The 21,436-nt window shown below is 34.4% G+C and overlaps 2 protein-coding genes across 4 annotated transcripts in view; both read right to left on the bottom strand.

Annotated features, from left to right (window-relative positions):
- Positions 1 to 590: 590 nt before the first annotated feature.
- On the bottom strand, positions 591 to 3,363 carry LOC120353005. The gene is made up of 2 exons (XM_039435416.1): positions 3,195 to 3,363; positions 591 to 2,821 (listed from the first exon to the last, which is right to left on the bottom strand). The coding sequence occupies exon 2, from the start codon at positions 2,811 to 2,813 to the stop codon at positions 960 to 962; it is 1,854 nt and encodes a 617-aa protein (XP_039291350.1). The 5' UTR covers positions 2,814 to 2,821; positions 3,195 to 3,363; the 3' UTR covers positions 591 to 959.
- Positions 3,364 to 6,736: 3,373 nt separating this feature from the next.
- LOC111046926 (protein polybromo-1) overlaps positions 6,737 to 21,436 on the bottom strand; it is a 109,706-nt gene continuing 95,006 nt past the window's right edge. Inside the window, exons 31-34 of one of the 3 annotated variants that reach the window (XM_039435414.1) lie at positions 16,933 to 17,009; positions 12,382 to 12,453; positions 10,839 to 10,926; positions 6,737 to 8,481 (exon numbers count right to left, since the gene is read on the bottom strand). In XM_039435414.1, the coding sequence (XP_039291348.1) occupies positions 8,253 to 8,481; positions 10,839 to 10,926; positions 12,382 to 12,453; positions 16,933 to 17,009 (466 nt within the window). In that variant the 3' untranslated portion in view covers positions 6,737 to 8,252. Of the gene's footprint in view, positions 8,482 to 10,838; positions 10,927 to 12,381; positions 12,454 to 15,332; positions 15,410 to 16,932; positions 17,010 to 21,436 lie in introns of all 3 variants that reach the window. The other 2 variants (XM_039435415.1, XM_039435413.1) reach the window with 2 other exon arrangements.

The raw sequence follows: 21,436 nt of genomic DNA, 5'->3' as shown, positions 1-21,436 counted from the left end.
AAGATAATTTGAAATTAAATTTAGAATTTTGAAAGTAGGCTGGCACATCTAGGAAATGAATCTGAGTCTATACTATTTCAATTCATGCAGGCGAACGGGTTAGGGTCAGAAAAACTACAATAAGTTTTTGCCATGCCTGATTTAATCGCCGTTCACTATTTTAACACTACAACATTTTAAAACAAACAAAATATCAACTATCCTGACACGAAAGAGAATAAGAATCATATTAAATTTAACAAGTTACATTACCTTTATCCTCTGATATGTGGGCGCATTACTATCCTTACGTTAGATATTAATACGTCACCAAACCAAATAATATCAGTTGCAAATATTAATTTCAGAACAAAACTCAAAACAGAGAAACCCAAAGAACCCAAATCTCGTCGATAACCCCATACGCCAATTTCAAACCCGCACTTCGATTGACATTTTTGTATGACCCTTTGTTTCACTGAACTGCACTTTGTTGATGGTTTCTGTCGTGTTTCCTTTCGATGTTATTTTGTTATTTCGGCGTTTTCTTCTAAGAGTTGAGTTGATGATGTCGGCAAGTCATCTTGCGATGCGGAACCTAAAGTGGGGTAACTTGAAACACTTATCAATTTCAAAATCTTGTAACTTTTGACAGGATGATTTTTTCAACAGAAATGTTACTCACCCATATTGGTCCTATTCCAAAGAACATATTTATACCTTGAAATAAGAATTTTTTATTGGAGAAATATATTTTTTTTTATTTCAAGTGTGTTTCAAGTTACCCCACTATATGGGGTAACTTGAAACACGCACACAAATCAATAGTTTTCATCAAGTTAGAGGTGTTGGAGGTAACTTGAAACATAATATAAGTTTTAAAAAAATACTTGAGGTATATTAGAAATAGATAGTGACAAAAATTAGATGAAAAAAGTCAAAATTATCGAAAAATTATTGAAAAAATTGATAAAATATTTTTAAAAATCTGCTTCCACAGAGAAACAATGGCGTCCTCTTCTTATAAATATAGGAACCAGTTTCTGGACAATATTTTCAAGCTTTACAGAAGCTATATCATCTATAGCCGGAAAAATGTAAATACTATTAGCTTTGCTTGATTTTCGCATGAACTTCATCTCAAGTTTTCCAGTAGTCTCATTAGAACATAAAATTTGCGCAACAAATGTTTTCTTTGCTGTTTTTTTTATATTTGCGTCATAAATCAGTTTGACCAGTACAAAATCATTGTCATTAAAATCATTAAAGTTGAATTTTGCCACATTATCGTTTTGATCCAAAGAATAGTCAGACTCATCATGAGCAACATTTGATTCATCATGAACATCAGATTCATCACTTATTTGGCACATACCAGTATCTTTCTCATGTTGAGGTTCCAATGAACTGTTAGAAGGGCCCGGGCATGGTTCATCAATATCAGATTCATCACTTTCTTTACCCCTTTTTGCACTTGAATTGTGAAAATCTTCAGAGCTTACACTTTTACCTGGAGTTATATGTATTCTCTTCTTCCGTTGTTTTACATTTGAAGATGTCTCTGTCATTCTACTCTCTTTTAGAAATGTTTCCAATGTCCCACACCAATTTCTACCTCTTTCCTCCTGATCTTGATTACTTATTGGCAATTGTTTCAATACTTGTTCAACATCAATGGGATGTATCCCAGTGGCTCTGAAGCCACTAATTAAATTTTTTGAACACGCATCATCAACATTTAAACTGTCAATGCATTTTTTCAAAAGTGCTGGGAATCTATCTTTGGGAATGCAGCCGCGATTTTTAATTTTCCAATCGTTCAATGTTGCACGCCATTTTCCTTTTAGAGGACGGAAAAAAGCCACATCCAACGGCTGGCATAGGTGAGTGCTGTTGGGTGGTAAGAGTACAAAACGAATGTTATTTTTTTCACATTCTTGGACTATATTGAATGAGATGTGGCTAGATAAATTATCACCCAATAATACTTTGGGTGAATTGTCAGCTAATCTTTTGAAGTATGGGAGAATAACAGTAAGGAACCAATCTTCAAAGATTGGACCATTGAACCAGGAGTTTTTTGAGCGGTTGTACCTGGTTCCTTTTGGACCTCCAATGGTCCATGAATCATATAAATGCTCAGCCTTGTAACATACATATGGTGGCAAGAGAATGCCTGAAGCAGTCCCACAAAACATCACTGAAATACTAGCTTTGGAACTGTCTAAAATCCTATCAGGATGTTTACAGCCCCGTCGTGTAATAATTTTCACACGGCCGGGGTCATCCGTAAGGTTGGTTTCGTCATAGTTTATGATAGCTTCTGGTGAAACACCTGCCAATGAATCTTTCAATTCCTCAAAATACCCACGTATCAATTCATGACTAACCTGAGCTCTTGCTCTTTTAATGTTCTGGCATAGACGTTGCGATAAAAGACCCTTATGTCTAATTAAAAATCCTCTTACCCACTCAATTCCAGGCATGTTGTTGATAAATCTTGGCTCGTTTACCCCTCTTTTATCTAAATGGGCTTTAATTATCAATCGTAGATCAAACGTTGTGAGGGGAAACCCCCACTCACTAGCTACAACTAATCCTTGAGTCAATACTTTTTCATCCTCTGCAGATAAAACACAAGGTCGCCCAACATTCTTTAAATGCATACCTCTCATTTTCCTACTCAATGTTGCAGGTGAAATACCATATTTTTCTGCTGCTCTGCGTAGGGTTACCGTCTTCTGGCTAATCTCCTTGATTGCTCTTGATAAAGTCTCATCACTGAAGTCCTTGTATTTACGTGCCCCTGGCTTCCGTTGGTGATTCCTCACCATGCTTGAATCTGTGCAAAGAAACAAAACCAAAAACTGTAATTTTGCAGCTCATACTTCATATCAATAAAATAAATATGAATATGGTCAGATAAAACAATAAAAATCAAAAAATCTGTATGATAAAATTGAATTTGGGGTGACTTGAAACGTGTTTCAAGTTACCCCACAATTGTACTCATTGGAAAATTTTTTTTATAATTTTTTCAAAAGCTTTTAACCGTAATCTATGTACATCAACAGAAACAGAAATAAGTAAGGTTTGCTACACCTCATTTCAATATGATACAATAATATTTAGTATGATTTCCACATGAAGTTTCTACGAGCATTTTTTAGGTTAAAAAACATGAGATTAAAAAAATATAAAAAAATTATGCTTACCTTTGATATTAACTATCAATTTTCGTAAATAGTGTCAGCTGAAGTCTTCCAGAGTGTACACCATGCGATATAACCTCGAAAATATTGTTCGCAGTGCTGCCACTACCAACATTAAAAAACTACCTCCGACTGTTTCAAGTTACCTCGCTGTTTCAAGTTACCCCACTTTACGGTACGAATTTCAAGGCTCATAAAATGACTTTTTCTCAATCACAGGTAGAAATTCCAATGATCATCATAATAGTAATGTAATTGAAAATTGTATGTATTGCACATTGTTCGACGTGAGATAAGCTACATCTTTAAGGTAATCAACGTAATTAGGATTATCATATTTATGAATGAAAGCGAGACTGTGATAGAAGATTAGTCAAACTGAAATATAAACATTATATACAATGCATATTTCTGATCAACTATAATTACAAATGATAGTATCAAGCCGAAATGAATTGAGCAACTGAATTTCAAAGTTACTATCCACTGTTCAAATCGCACTGTGATTTCCTTTTACTTCCAAATGGATTGAATTGCCTCACTCTTCAACGTAACAATTATTGTAAAAAAAAAAACAGTGGAATGTGAACGTCATCCAAATAGCATTTGAATTTCAATTTTCAGATCATGAAATTCATAAAAAACTAATTCTTGAGAGAATAGTGATGAATTGCAAACTGTGCAAGTAACATTTATACAAAGAGATACTACAATGAAAATCAACATCAATTAATTTAATACTGGACTTATCAAATTTATATTACCGTTAATTTATATTATTTATAAAGCTAATAAAATGTAAAACCAACATTTTAAATTTTCTCTACTGGAGCAAAACATCGATAGAAAATAAAGAAGAGCCCATTTATAAGCACAATATACTTGTGTACTAGAATTCACTTGAACTAACTCATCACTTCAACCGTTCAATGATCACAATGAACTAGAATGGTATAAAAACCATGAAATTGATAATCAGGCACATTTTTCAAATAGCTTCACCCAACTAAATCTGTGAATGCTAAGTCATAAGAAATCATGTTCAATAGATTTAATGTGAATGCTTCAAATAGAAAATGATCTATTCTTTTGGTGCCCTAATCAAAATCAGTTTCAATCAACATTAATCGACATGAAGAAAAGCTTCTGCCAACCTTGTGTAATGAATGACAAGATGCGAGTGGAGGTGAAAAATCGATATGTTAACAAAAATAATAGAAGATGATGAATCATCTTTCAATTAATCTTATACGGTAGGTTACTTAGTGGTTAAATGTGAAACACTTTCATGATTCTCCTACCTTTTATGTATGCTTACTCTTCCTTAATTTGTATGTTTGCATGGCTTTCATCTTTAGAATCTACTGAATTTTCATATTGGACTGTCTAAATAATGTAGATTCAACTAGTAAGAACGGAAGATAAGCTACTTTACAGAGAGAATCATAGAAAGTTTCAACTCAACAAGCCCAATCTATAAATTTTTTATGCCTCAGCCGTCATATATATTTGGCTGAACTGAAGGTACCTATATAATTATCAACCTGGCTTGGAGAATATTAACTGTAGAAAACAGCAAACACTGCACGCTATGATTTTTCAGGAAATTGCCACTGTTAACACTATTGTAATCTATGATTTATCTCAGTTTTTGACATAACTTATGATAAATTTTAGCATAGAATTATGATCATACACACATATTCTAAATATGTATTATATTATGTAATAGTATGAATATTTCATCAACAACAGTTGCAAACAATATCTTTGTCTGTCATAGAATGCATGATTTAGCAGATATATAACATCAAAATGATTTTAGAGAATTTAGAGAATTAAAATGTGAAAAATTAGTTTCATCGCATGTCAAAACAATAGACAAAATTGATTGTTACGAGCGCCATAGTGTGAATAAGATGCAACTTAGAAAGCAGTAGGCCTACTACTGTATTTTACTGTTTACTATGGTGAAGAGAGTCAGCCACGCCGTACCGCGTCGACTGTTTCCCCTTCCACAGCGTCAAATCGGATCGCAAATATATAACAATATATATCAATGGATTCGCAATGAATGTGGCTACATTAATTATTTGTCTAATTTTCTTTAGATTATCTGCTTCGAAGTTAATCGGAGAAAACAAAAATCAAATCGAAAATCCCCTAAATTTTAACTGTTTGATTTATTGAGGAAATTAATACGACTAATATTTTAGTCTATAATGTAACGAATCGAATGACTTATAATAGAACTGTTTCCGATCAATGGTTACAGAGATAATTGATTTCCCGTGTTTACCTGCATTTTTCATGTTTTAGGGGGCTGGGGCGGAAAGCTCCAAGGGGATTTCTTGGGACTTTGGAGAATGACCCTCTGGGAGGGTTCTATCGATGGTGAGAAATTCAGCTTTTATTCAATTTTCGGATCGAAACTGCTTTTTTGGACCTTCATTGACTGGGCTATAAGACTTCCTAAATCGTATACCACTTGTTTCCAGAAATCGTTTGTATTTCTCGGCCCAAGTTTTTCAACAATATTCCTCTTGAAATTAAGAGAACACAAAATCGACTTGTTTTTAAAATAAAAGTTCTTGGATGACTTAGAGGTCTTATGCCGGACTATCAACCAAATCTGGGAGATTTGCATATTTCATAAAGTCCATGAAAATTATTTGAGTGAAACCAAAAGTATCTCAGATTTGGCCGAAATTTGCACCATAGATGGAGGTTGATCTGAGAAATGTGGGAGCCAAATTTGGCGCACCTAGCTAATATACAGGGCGAGTTATGCAGCTGCAAACATAAAATTTGCAAATTTTCAAAATGGCCATTTCTCCTGAACTGTAGCGAATTTTGCAAATCTGACTCCAGATTCGTGTTTCTCGCATCAGAGTATAAACGAGATGAGCTACGTTTTTCAGATTTATGTGTGTATTTCTTGTATTTCAACTTTGTACCTTGTATCAAATATTGATTAAATAAATAATCGACATAACCAAATACCCCTTTCATGAGTGGTAAATTGGAAAAATGATGATACTGTAGCTTTTTTATTCAATTTGCAACGGCAGAAATAACTGAAGCACCATAAAAAGTTATTCTCTCATGACATTTATTTCATCAGTTAGTGAATTCCTATAGCTTTTGTTGGTGAGGAGTCCCTTGCGGGAAGGTCATCAATTTATTCCATTAAATAAAATTAAAAGAAACATTGAGTTGAAAGAACGCATATTTAATTTGTACAAAAAGACACAACTTATATTTTCTACAATCCATACTTATAATAAATTAGGTTTCAAAATTAAAACAGTCGTTGAAATATAAAAATTAATAATCTACTCAAACTCCAGTTACATGTACACCAGTTAAAAAATAAACTATAGAATACTGTACTATAATAATGACTGTAACACAAGGAAATTAAACTTTAAAAATCAACTCAATTTCACACTTTGGTTTTGGATAATATCTATGATGATTTTCGTATATTCCAAGGTCTTGATAATAATTATTATTACAGACACCCTCAGCAGAAAACATTCTTCATCTAATTCAAATGTCAACCTGAACAATATTACTGAAAATGTAGATAAAATTGAAAAAAATAAGTAAATCGAATATTTGATCAATTCAGAATTATTATCTATGATACTGTAGAAAAATATTATACAATGGTTTCATGTTGAATCTATGATTCAAACACCAAAAATGTGAATGATAGGATTATTATAATGTACCTATTTCGAGACGAAATATGAATATAAGAAACTAAAGCTAAAACACATACATTTTGTAAAACAATACGCGTCATCTCACAGATGGTAATCACCAAAAAAGTACAGCATACCATACAACATCTACACTAAGCAGCCTAATAATAGACTTCTAATGACATTAAGTATGATCAACTAAATTCAATAAATTCGCATTTGCACATAGCTTAGAATGCAGTGTTTTCAATGATTTATTATCATCAATTCACATTATTAAAACAGTTGACCCAACAACATTCATACATAGCCAAAAATGCTGTTTGATAGTCTAATTCATAAATTATTACCATGTTCTAATACACAGGCAATTTACATTCATAACAAAATCTGAATGTTTGAGTTCGTTCATACTAGATCGTTTAGACACACTGCAATCCAACCTAACATAGATTTCAAAACTAGTCTACAACGGCCAATATTTGAAAACAACCATACTATTCTATCATTTATCCCAACACTGTTGTGTTCACTTTAAATAAGCACACCTCCTATAATCTGTCAAATTAAATAAAAACACTACTAGTTGTGCAAAATAGACGCCCAAAATCAGCTCTGCTGGCCATAAAGATAATACATACCATTGGTTCTTAAAGGAAATGTTCACTCACATAGCCTCTGGCTTCTTTCCATATTTTCACTCCCAAAAATAAGCATTCTAAAGATGCATACAGACTTGAGCGCCACGAACACGCGCATTTCACTTTTCATCAGCTGATTATATCTGTATTTGTACAGATACAATAAGCGTAGCATCCATTTCCGTGTTCCAGAATGTTGTATGTGAATATCCAATGGTATTATTTCACTACTCAGTGGGGTTCAGACTCTTATAAGATCCAATGTTATTATTTTTTAAATTTCTAACAGGGTTCAGACGATTTTGAAGAGATAATTAGCAAGATGTTGTGTGTGAACACTCACACAAGGTCCAATGGTATTATTTCACTACCCAGTAGGGTTCAGACTCTTATAAGATACAATGTTATAAATTTTCAAATTTATAGCAGGGTTCAGGACGATTTTGGACAGCAAATTTGAAAAATTCTGTGTGTGAACAGTCTTATAAGATCCAATGGTATCTTTTCTCTAACCAGTAGGGTTCAGACGATTTAGGTCAGCAAATTTGCTAAATGTCGAGTGTGAACACTCATACAAGATCCAATGGTATTACTTCTCTACCCAGTAGGGTTCAGACGGTTTTGGACAGAAAATTTGCAGAAGTGTCCGCAGAATGTTGTATATGAACTCTTGTAAGATTTAAAGGTATTATTTGTCTATCCAGCGGGGTTCAGACGATTTTGGATAGTCCCAGGGCGTCACGAAACATGTAGTCTCTGAGTGTCCAGAGGGCGTTCACAACGTTGCCGTGATTGGCGGTGCCATTGGCCAACCAATGGGCGGGCAGCTTGGCCACATCTATCTGAGCCGCGGTCTGCGATTGGTCCAGCTGTGAGGCGCGCAGCTGTTTCTCCCAGTTGCTGATCGAACGAGACTCGGCCGACAGGTTCTCTATGTACCTAGACAACAAACAATCCTTTACTCACATTCCTGTCAAAAATTATCAATATTTTTTAGTTAGTTTATTTCATCCTGTGTCCTCCTGTGAAAGGGGAATAAGGATTTGTCAAATTTTCACTGAAATTCAGTTTCCTAATTTAACGAATTAATAACGAATCATTAGAGTTGAAGTCGATTCTCTGGTGCTGGCAAAGTAATCGTAAAATTCGGAAATGGAATAGAAGCAATGCTTTACCAGCTCCCTCTTCAATTCCATTTTGAATCTTTTCGACTCCAACCCCTTCATGCCATCAGGTAAGATTTATGTCATCATGTTATTATAAAGATTTATACCTAAACTTGTAACCCCCTTAGCATATAGTGTGGTTCTATGCTGTTCATCTCTGAGAGGGTGACGTCTCTGTGTGTCATAACCTCTAATCATATTATTTTCGTTCTTTTTATTTAGACAAATACATTTTAACATGAAAAGGCTTGAAGGTGGTAGTATTTCTAGCGTTTTGAAATATGGACGGCAGCTTGTCCTCATTGTCTCACCCATCATCACCCTTACAGCCCATTTTTGTCATCTAAAAATTTGGATTGACTCAACAGAATTTCCCCAGAATGCTACTCCGTAATAAATCAAAGAATGAAACAATATTTTCTCAATTGCAGAGGGGTCAAAATAGATTTATAAATATTTCAACAGATTATGGCCCGGTTAATTTTAACCGTGATTAAATTCCAAACTAAAGTAGTAGCTTTAGTAAATTCACGAGAACCAATCAGAGAAGCCGTCCCGTCTTTTCAGAAACGCTTTCTCTGATTGGTTTTCGTGGAATTAATCACGATTGAAATTAAAACGGCTTTTGTGCAACCGGCACTATATCTTGGTAACGCTTTGGCAGGCCGTTTCATACCGCTGTACGCAGTTTCAGCTACGCCTTTTGTAACACATCTCCCAATTTTAAATAATCTGTCCATTTCAAACCATAGCATCGCTGTGGCCTACATAATAGGCATCGCCAATGCTGCGGTTTCCAACGTTGACGTCGCTCCTTATCTCGGGCAAAAGAAAAAAACAAATCAAATTTTACTGCCTCAAAATAATATACAAAACCAATACATATATATTGGGAGAAAATCACCAAAAAACGCAGTGCATGCGCTATGAGCTTTGAGCTTGACAGTGACACTCAATCACAGCTCAAACTATGATAAAATACAAAAAGATTGAAAATATATTTTGGTGTTAAGTGTTTATAGCTTGCGTATTAATACGCTGGGATCGCCAAGACGCTACCACAGAATACATACAAAATGGAAAGTCGGCTAATATCTTGACGCCAAAATCCGCCATCTTAAAAGAGAGTTTTGGATTCATATTCGGATTCAGCGCCCTCGAATTAATAAAATGCCTCGCGAGTACTTGAAAATAAGCAAGTTTTTTTATCAATTGTATATAACGCCATTTAACACTTTATTCTCATGATACTCTCAGAATTTGATGTTGATATTATGATTTACTATCAGGATACCTATATTAAGATGTACTATATTGTTGATAAGAATACTATCTACAAAATTTCAATCAATTTACAATCTCTGTGACTCGAGATATGACATATAAACAAAGCCATTTAGCGATTAACAGTAATATTTTTGTCAATACGTTGTTAAATATAGCATTATTCAATTGAAAAGCGAAAAAATACGATATAATTATTACTCATCTAACGGATATATATCAACCGTATACAATTCAGACTCAATGAACCATATCAAGAACTGAGCTTTTGAGCACAAAAATAGGAAAACGGACGACATAAGACGGATGCGTGTGGACGCAATTTTACATCCGTCTTTTGCTTGAACCAAACGATCCGTCTTTTGCTTGAGCAAATCATTGATGGTAAACTTGAGCGTCTGGACCGGGCTTAACTTTTTGAATATCGATGGAAAAAATCCATGCTGATTATGAGATAGCTTATAGACCATCTAATTCTCTTCAATTTGATGTATTATTTCACAAGTTTACGCATTTCCCTTGACTGCTGCAGCAGCTTTAGTGTTGCTCAAACTTTTCCTTCTAGTATATCCTTTTCGAGCATTCATTGCCTGGACTATAACGCTAATTCACAAGTAAATACCGAAGTTGTCAATTTACAATTTGGATGAAAATTAAATTCAGTTACATGTTAATTTCCATCCCTTGGTTTCGAGAGGTTATTACCGCCGAAATTTTTCTTTTCAAGATAACAACGGTAATTGATTAGATAAAAGTAGAATGCTACTGTACATGCAACTGAAACGATAATGCAATTCAAGATAAGAATAATACCGTAGCTGAGTAGAAATAGTGATAAGTGCTTACTTGACGTAGGCATCGGAATGTAATAGTCTTTGCGGTCTTGGCGGAACAGTCACGAACAAAGGTTCAACGGGTTTCTGAGCAGCAAACGCTGAAAAATTAAAATTCAAATTTTATTGCCGAATCAATAAACAACATTTAAAAACATGGAAACAACATTCAACAAAGAAAATGTTCATGTTTGGAAGGTAAAAGAGAAGGTTACGGAGGTTAGCGATTTGTTATTAGAAAACAATAATATTATAAAGGAATAAAGGAAAGGATTTGCTTATACATGTACGGGATAGGAAATTACACGATTGACGCATTATCACTAATGTTGAGAATGACTAATGCTATCACAGATCAACTTGCATTTTTACATAAAGATTCTGAATTTAAAGAGGATGAATACAGGTTTATTTTCATTTTGATTTAACAATATAAAGAAAATTTATTCAATTTGTGATTCAAAGTTTAGGCAACAATGAAAGCCAAACAAATAGAGCTTATGAATAAAAGGTTGCGGGTTCGAGACTAATCAAACTCTTTTCTTTTTTTTTTTTTGTTGAGAATTTTCAACTCTGATGAAGATTATTCACCTACTTTTGACAAAATAGTGAATATTTTTTGTTTCCTGGACATAAGGAGATAACATTTTACAACACAAAAATTTCCTCGGTGCGAAGCCGGGTACCTTCTAGTATATCTATACTATAGGGGTATTCACAATGTTGGAGTTAGCAGGCTAAGTCGAGCAATTCGCTAACTCCTGCTATTTGCTAAGTCTGTGTTAACTCAATGCTATAGTAGTACGTTGGAAAAAAAATAGCGCAGGTTTAAGTCCGCTAACTCTAGCTAACTCTGGTAAATCGGCGGCCATATTTGTTTTGGTCATTATTTGGTAGCAAAAGTCAGGCCATGATCTTTGAGTTAGACAAATTATCCGCTTGGATCGCTACTGCAGTTAGCTTATAGCAGTTACTTTTAGATGAGACGTTCACAATCCAGAGTTAGCAAATAGCACTTTAGCTGGCTAAAACAACACTGTGAATACCCCTTATAATAAAGGTATGAACTGGCTCATACACGTACGTGATAGGAAAAATGTTTCACGCATCATCACGTCTAAACTACTGGACTGATTAACTTCAAATTTTGCATATCGATTCTTAATCAACCGAGGATGGTTATAGGCCTATTTTAAATTCTTCAAGATTTCATTACGTAAAGTTTTCAGTTTGTCAAGTTTTAAAATGAACCCTTGCGGAGCACCGGTTAACCTGCTAGTAAATAGAATTCGAATATATTCACTGCATCCACTGGAATATTCACTGCATCCACTGGAATATTCACTGTATCCACTGTATTCTTATGGAAGCAACGCGAACTGAGATTTCGACAAGCTGAGACCATCTAGAACAACTAAAATCTGTGATAAAGTGAATGTCACCAGCTTCTGATTATAGTATAATTGATACTCGAATATCGAACTTCCATTCTAGCAGACGAAAACTTTAATTTTAGAAAATCCAAATTCAAATAATTTGAATGAAATGTTACTCACTGGCACCGTTCTGGGAGTGAGGAGACGGCGTATTGCGAGCATGGCTGCTGATTATGTTCGAAGAGAGACCACCTGCAAACAAAATTGCAAAAAAATCATTTAAACGTCTTAAGAATAATATATCTGAGCGTGTCCGTCTACAGGAATGTATAGACAAAAACGGACGCCATTTTACAGAAGTTGTTTTTCGTACTTAACTTATGAATTTTTTCAATCTCTAATTAATCAAGTGACAACATTGAAGTTTCACACTAGAGAAAGAAAATTGAGTTTCGTTTGAAAATGAGTGTAAGATAAGAAGGGGTACTGAAAGCCTCATAATTATTTTTCCAACTAATACGTAAGTAATAAAACTTATTAGGTACCTTTCATCAATAATCATATTGGTATCAATATTAATGCTTGTTTCTTACTTGTTGAATCAACAGATTCAACATTTCTCAAAGTATTTTCTACTTTTGTTCATAAGCTTTACAGTTGAAAGTACTGGAGGTTGATCCACATCTGTTCAAGAGCTGACTTAGAAGTTTCAAAAATGTCTTCAACGGTTTTATTCCAACTTTGTATAGAAATTGTCCAAAAATAGGTTATGTTCATCACTTCATTACTTTTTTAAATATTTTTTATTATTTTTAAAATAATCTAACGGAATATCTAAAATCTAATCCACTAGCCTGTGGAATATTCTAAATCTACAAATATTGACAAAAAATAGAACTGGATGGAGAATTTATCAACGCTTACTAAAAATCATTCTCAATACATTATTAATCATCAGAGCATGAAACTAACAGTTACTCAAGTCAATCTAAATATGAAAAAGTAAAAAAATCGAGTAAAGCAAATAAATTCCATGCTGACAACTTAAAACTGATACATTCATAAAATCATACGACGGGCATGTAAAAAATATTCTTCCTACATTTTATTGCAATAAATAAGAGTGTGTACAATCTGAATGCTTGTACTTTCAACTATGTTTATTATATATAGTCAAAGTTATTTGTAGCAGATTCTCAGAAGATGCGAATAACTCATAAAAATGCGTAGAAACGTAGAAAACTTTGGCACCTGTATAGAAAAATAGTTGAAAGCACGGTATTTAGATGAAAATTACTGTAAAAAAAACTATATTAAAAATACTTTTTCTATATACCGTGGTTGAAAGTATGGTTCAGATGGTAGGCCTATACTTATTAATTACAATAAAAATGAAAAAAGTGGAATCATTACTTTTTACACAAAACAACTATGCCAACAGATCAGTAAATATACGCAAAAAAATCTACAAAATACTTGTAAGAACCAATCAATAAATCAATAATTTCATACAGGGTTACTAAGCAAATAGATGAAGCCTTATTAGTACTCACCAGAAGGAAATGGTGCTTCTATTTTCTTCTTCCATTTCTATAATCTTCCTCTTCTATTATACTAAACTATTATATCCCTTCTGCTTTAAAATCATTTATTAAATGTGACCTGAGAGGATGAGTAGGAATCCGTCCACTTACAAGTGAGGATACCAGAATGAACAAAAAGTGAGCAGTACAATGAAAATTTCATTCCCATAAGTTCAAATGAGACTATTCATACTCGCTCGGCCGTGTTCAGTGGGAACAGTCCAATCAGAACTCATTGGAATCATAATTTCACTGTTACTGATAAGTGAGAATCCAGCTTAAATCAGTCATAACAATGACTTGCCTCATTTTGGGTGAGATTAACTTCAAGCTGTCACTATTGTTTGAGCTGCAAATATTTCTGTTATTTACATGAATGCTGTTATTTAAATGAACACAGGCTGTAGTTCATTTAGGGCCGGTTTCCAAGCTTGGGATTCAGCTAGTTATAGACTTTGAACAGCTGGAGTCAGAAAATTGGCTTTCTGAAACGGGGCGTAGTTGCAGTCCACGTTCAAATTGAATTTCGAAAAACTGGAAAATTGAACCCAACAAAAAGAGAAAATAGTATAAAGTTTCAGCTATTTTGAATTATTTAGGAATGTTATATTTTTTTTCAAGGAAAACTTTTTCAATTATAGAAATGAGAGAATAAAGATTATGATAAGAACTGTGACTAAGACCCGTTTCGGAAACCAATTTTCTGACTCCAGCTGTTTAAAGTCTAGATCTTGGCTAAATCCGGAGCTCGGAAACCGGCCCTTATTGAATTTACATTAAAAATATATACAGAAAAATCATATGAATGATTGGAAAAGGATCAAGGCAAAAAACTCACCCTCCCCGAAATTTTTATAGAAATAGTCCCACAATATCGGTTAAGTTTCGCCACAGAATCGATTTGATCCCAATTTTTAGTCCGAAAATATGCAAACCAGGAATTTAGAAGGATTAAAAACAAAATCAAATTTGATTATTGCACCCAATTATCACTGGTTACTAGAGAATATAGGGTATTTAAAATTTTAACCAGATATGAAATATTTCTTAGTAATGAAATATGATTTTTAAAGCCAACTGCACTGTGTTGTTGCTGTGACTGTAACTATAGTGAGTTCCACGTTCTAATGGCAGTGAAGAAAGATAGGAGAACAACGTTGCCGATTATCTGCCTTGTCATTGCCTTCTATAGAGGATAGCCGATTACGGTATATCTGATGTAATATTAACTGTTCATTCTTGTTAAAATGATCAATTATATTTTATTCTTCAACATAATAGGCTATAATATATTTCAATGATAAAATATTTACCGAGATAAAATATTTTGTTAAATAATTATATTCCTACATTGTTAAAAGACGATCTGGCAACGTGGCGGAGCTAGAAAAGGATAGCGCCATCAGATTTGTCGAATCATAGACAAAGATAGCAACACCAATGTTAATCAAATACTGCCATTATAACGTGCACCTCACTAAAAGTGTGAGTACTGTATCACGTAGAAGATACACAGTGGAAGTAGTGTATCGATACACAAGTACTTACGTTGCATGTTGCCAGCAGGTGTGACAGGAGTCGGATGGAAACGATTTGCGCCTTTATTACGAGACGGCGTATAATTCCTACAAACACGCTAGCTAATTAGTTATGTCACACAAAAAACACACAACACAACTACAAACAAACAAGAAACAAAGAAAATTAACAAATCAAATAATAAAGAAGGGACATTACTAGGAGGAATCTATTATAAGCAAACTCATCCACTATATCTAATAGGTAGCCTACTACAAAAGAGTTGAGCGCGCGCACATTTCAATTCAAGTAAAGTCCAAACGGTTTTTATAACAAAGTTCAAATTTACAGATATTTCCAATTCGAACAACCTTAACAGCTCACTAAGGTCCGGTTTCCGAGCTCAAGATTTAGCCAAATTCTAGACTTTAAAAAGTTGGAGTCGGAAAATTGGCTTTCCGAAACGGGTCGCTGTTTTTATGTTAATCTTTATTTTCTCATTTAATTGGAGAAGTTTTTCCTTGACGAAAGAAACATTCGTAAATAATTCAAAATAGCTGAAACTTTACACTATTTTCTCTTTATTTTGTGTTAAATTTTCTAGTTTTTCGAAATTTAATTCAAAGATCGTTAGTTGTTTACTGCGACTACGCCCCGTTTTGGAAAGCCAATTTTGTGACTCCAGCTGTTCAAAGTCTAGAAGTTAGCTAAATCCCGAGCTCGGAAACCGGGCCTAAGCTGCTTTTACAAAAACTTGTAAACGAAATGATGTCAAGAAAACACTTGAAAAACTGTCAATTGGATTTATATTAAAAATATATACAGAAAAATCATATGACTGATTGGAAAAGTATCAAGGCTCAAAACTCACCCTCCCCGAATTTTGATAGAAATAGTCCCAGAATATCGGTTGAGTTTCGCCACATAATCGATTTGAACCCAATTTTTAGTCCGAAAATATGCAAACCAGGAATTTAGAAGGATTAAAAACAAAACCAAATTATCATTGGCTACTAGAGAATATAGAGTATTTAAAAATTTTGAAACCAGATATATGAATAATATCTCTTAGTAAAATGAAATACGTTTTTTAAAGCCAACTGCACTGTGTTGTTGTGACTGTAACTATAGTGAGTTCCACGTTCTAATGGCAGTGAAGAAAGATACGAGAAAAACATTTCCGATTCTCTGCCTTGTCATTGCCTTCTATAGAGGATAGCCGGTATTCTAACCGATACCGTATATCTGATGTAATACTAACTGTTCATTCTTGTTAAAATGATCAATTATATTTTATTCTTCAACATAATAGGCTATATATTTCAATGATAAAATATTTATCATTATAAATATTAAATTGGGTAAAAATTCAATATATATTTTAATGATATTTACCGAGATAAAATATTTTGTTAAAAAATTATATTCCTACATTGTTAAAAGACGATCTGGCAACGTGGCGGAGCTAGAAAAGGATAGCGCCATCTGCTTTGTCGAATTATAGACAAGGATAGCAACACCAATGTTAATCAAATACTGCCATTATAACGTGGACTTCACTAAAAGTGTGAGTACTGTATCACGTAGAAGATACACAGTGGAAGTAGTGTATCGATACACAAGTACTTACGTTGCATGTTGCCAGCTGGTGTGACAGGAGTCGGATGGAAACGATTTGCGCCTTTATTACGAGACGGCGTGTAATTCCTACAAACACGCTAGCTAATTAGTTATGTCACACAAAAACACACAACACGACTACAACAAACAAGAAACAAAGAGAATTAACAAATCAAAAATAATAAAGAAGGGACATTACTAGGAGGAATCTATTATAAGCAAACTCATCCACTATATCTAATAGGTAGCCTACTACAAAAGAGTTAAGCGCGCCCACATTTCAATTCAAGTAAAGTCCAAACGGTTTTTATAACCAAACTCAAATTACAGATATTTCCAATTCGAACAACCTTAACATCTCACGAAGGGCCGGTTTCCGAGCTCGAGATTTAGCCAACTTCTAGACTTTAAAAAGTTAAAGTCAGAATAATTGGCTTTCCGAAACGGGTCACAGTTTTTATGATAATCTTTATTTTCTCATTTCTATAATTTGAGAAGTTTTCCCTTGACGAAAGAAACATTGGTAAATAATTCAAAATAGCTGAAACTTTACACTATTTTCTCTTTATTTTGTGTTAAGATTTTCTAGTTTTTCGAAATTTAATTTAAAGATCGTTAGTCGTTTTACTGCGACTACGCCCCGTTTCGGAAAGCCAATTTTCTGACTCCAGTTGTTTAAAGTCTAGAACTTACCTAAATCCCGAGCTCGGAAACCGGGCCTAAGCTGCTTTTACAAAAATTTGTAAACGAAATGATGTCAAGAAAACACTTGAAAAAACTGTCAATTTTTTGCCAAGATAGCGTAGACTTTTGGTGACAGCTTTCTCAGTGTTCCCACACTGAGTGGGAAACAAGAACTTAGTTGAAAACAAGAATTTCTACAAGTTCACGTCAAATTAATTTTGCTGTGCTTCTCAAGAAATTGGCAACAAATTGCCGCAATTTATTGAAAACTCAGTTGACAACTCTGGTGTAACGAGGCTTTACATTTCAGAAAAAGAAAACATAATGCTCTCATTACGAGAAAAGATAGCAAGCATATGCGATCATTTCTATAAGCTAGAAGTCTATAGAAATAAATTTGGCGAACATTATAGAAATAATTTCGTCGAACAATTTGTAAATATTTTGTATGAATTCTGAGTGAATAAACACTTGATTTGGTTTCTAGTATTGAAATTAGAAGCCATCTCAGGTTCATGTTCATATAGTGAGGTCCACGTTATAATGGCAGAGGAGAAAGATAGGAGAACAACGTTGCCGATCCTCTGTCTTGTCAATGCCTTCTATAGACGGTAGCTGATACAGGTTTATTGATTAATAAAAACAATATAAACATCTTGAAGTACCCTTCATTTTTAAAAACTTTAAAATAGTTCAACAAAAGTTTTTAAAAATAAAGGGTACTTCAATATTTTTATATTGTTTTTATTAATTTGTTAAAAAGTAGCCCCTGTGAGTGAAGTGTTTTAGGTTTATTGATGTAATATTAACTGTTCATTCTCGTTTAAAATGATAATAATAATAATAATAATAATAAAGCTTTATTTAACATCCATAATGAACAAAAGCCTCTCTGTATGAGGTAATAAAAAATTTGAGATTGACTATCCTCAACTATATTGGTACAGTTCACGGAAATAATATGTTGTAAATTTCAATGTCTTTTCACAATCTGCTCACTATTCTGGTCCACCACTTTCGGTCTCTGGCTGTAGTAGGCCATGCATGGCCAACCCGCTGAATCAGCTCGTCCCGCCATCTGCAAGGTGGTCGTCCCCTTCTCCTAACCTGGTCTCTTGGGATCCATTCCGTGCAGATTTTGGTCCAGCGGTCGTCAGACATTCTTGCCACATGTCCTGCCCAATTCCATTTAAGGATGTGGGCCTCCTTTTGTAGGTACTTCATCTGCATCCTGCTCAACACCTCTCTCTACCTTGATCTTCCTTCCTCTTCTCTCCAACTCGATAAAAATTTCTGCGCCGTCATAGAGGCTCTTCATCAACTTGATGTAATCTCTACTTATTCCAGACTCTTCTAGCGCCTCCCACATTTTGCGATGACTGAGACTGTCAAACGCTTTCTGATAATCGACGAACCCCAAGTACAGAGGTTTATTGTACTCTGAGCACTTCTCAATCAGCTGATTAGCCGCCTGTAAATGGTCCATTGTGGAGAATCCGGGCCTAAATCCTGCCTGCTCAGTAGGATGGTTTTCGTATACTCTACTCATGATTCTATTCTTTATAATTGAGGCGAAAACTTTGTATAGTACGGATGAGAGAGTTATTGGTCTGTAATTTCTTACGTCTAATCGGGATCCTTTCTTGAACAAGATTATCACCATGCTGGTTTTCCAGTCCTTAGGAATCACTTTATTTCTCAAAATTTTATTGAATAGTAGTGTAAGTGGTTTCACTAGTTTGTCTAATGCTATTTTCAGTATTTCATTTGTGATACCATCGGTTCCTGGAGCTTTTTCTTTTTTCAGATTTCCAATTACATTTACTACTTCTGCCTCTAGAATGTCCGGTTCGTGAAATTCGATAGGCCGATCATCGACTGCTACCCCTCTTTCATCTTGTTCTGTTACTTTATAAAGGTCTTCATAGAATGCAGTTACTTCCTCCACTATGTGCCATCTTTCGGTTGCCATTCCTTCTTCAGTGTTAAGTCTGGGAATCCATTTTCTTTTATTCATATTAAGCTGTTGATTCACTTTTTTGGTCGATCCTGTTGCTGAAATGATCGAGTTTATAATGTTCTCCTCAAACTCTCTTAACTCCTCCCTTATTCTCTTCCTCACTTCTTTTCTTAGATTTTGATGTTCTTTCTTTTGTTCCTCAGTCTTGTTTACAATTCTATTCAGTCTTTCTCGCCTTTCAATTAGAAGTTTTGTTTCTGCTGAAATCCTATTACTCCTTCTTCTCCCTGTTTCTCTGTTCGCTCGCTGTTCTCTCACCAATCTGTCAGAAGCAGAGCATATGGATTGCACCAAGTTTTCATACATTTCTTCAATACCACTTATTTCCATTATGCGTCTCCTCCTAAATTCTACTTCTAGATTTTCCATAAAATTTTCCCCATTCAGCTCATCTACTTTTATTTGTTTCGACTTGATGTAGAATCTTCTTTTGTGGAGTAACATTTCACTCATCAATAATCTGTGGTCTGAATCATAATTGAAATTTTCAATTATTTCCAGTTTTCTGACCATATCATTGTTTTTCCTAACAATGAAATAATCTATTTCGTGCAAACCACCTACTGGAGACTTCCATGTCCATCTTTCCTCTATATTTCCTTCGAAAAAACCATTCATTATTTTCAGATTGTTAGTCAGTGCGAAGTCTTGAAGTCTTTCTCCCTTTTCGTTTGTAGATTCCACATCACCATATCTACTGCTACTCCTATCTCCATAGCTTCTCCTAATAGCTTTTGCATTGAAATCTCCAATTATTAACAATCGCTCTCCATTTCTCGTCATTGTCATCACCTCCTCCACCTTCTCATAGAATCCATCAGTTTCTTCTTCTGTGCTGTCCGATGTTGGTGCATGCACTTGAATAATGAATAATCTCAAATTTCCGACCGTCACTCGCAGGAACGCAATTCTGTCAGAGACAGCCTGAAACTCTGAAAGACCATTTTTTAGTTTTCTGTTGACGAAGAATCCAACTCCCCTATGACCCCTTGTGGCCGCTGCATGACAGAATATATGTCCGTTTTTTCTTTCTACTACTTCTTCGTAGCTTCTCCTGATTTCTGCTAATCCTAAAATATCCCAACTTATTTCTTTCATGGCCTCTTCAAGTTCCATTAGCTTATCTTCTCCACAAACCGATCTTGCATTGAACGTTCCAATGTATAAAGTTTTCCTTTTCAATATTTTGTTATTCTTTTGTATAAGTTTATCTTTTTTATTAGAGCTGTTCTTTAATAATTCCTGAATTGATCCGGTCCTATTAATTTCCTGTATTTGCTATGTCTGGTTATTTGCGTCTCTCTGACTCTCATCTTTTCTTTTCCCGGCTTTCTCAGTCAAATCATTGTCTTGATTCATAGGTCCTTGTTCATTTGCTTGATTCACTTCTTTGCAAGCATCACCGCGTTTAGTTAGGAAACTTTCGATGCCTCTATTATTTTCCACTTTTCTTCCTTTCTTCACAGACTGCTTTACATAAGAAATCTTACTTCCCTCATCCTGGTTTCTAGGAGATGGCTCTTCACTTCTAGCCCGTTTGGCTGATTTGGCCTCTTGTTGCTCCAGGTCATCGAGTGTGTACAGTTTTCCCTCGACTTTTAGCTTGTCTTGTATCATGATAGCTCTTTTACCCTCGCTTTTCAACCTCAAAAGATGCGTGAAGAGGTTTTTCCTTATTTCTCTGGTCACTTGAGAGAAATCTTCCTTGATTTGAACATTCTTAAAACGGTTTTCATTTTGAAGCTTTCTCTTTCTTCTCAATACAATACTTTTTATTGCCATTGAGTTGAATTTTACTAGCACTGGAGCC

The sequence above is a fragment of the Nilaparvata lugens genome, chromosome 9 (assembly GCF_014356525.2).
Source record: "Nilaparvata lugens isolate BPH chromosome 9, ASM1435652v1, whole genome shotgun sequence".
NCBI classification, from domain to species: Eukaryota; Metazoa; Arthropoda; class Insecta; order Hemiptera; family Delphacidae; genus Nilaparvata; species Nilaparvata lugens.
The sequence above is the reverse complement of the archived record's forward strand: the minus strand, read 5'-3'. Positions and strand labels throughout refer to the sequence as shown.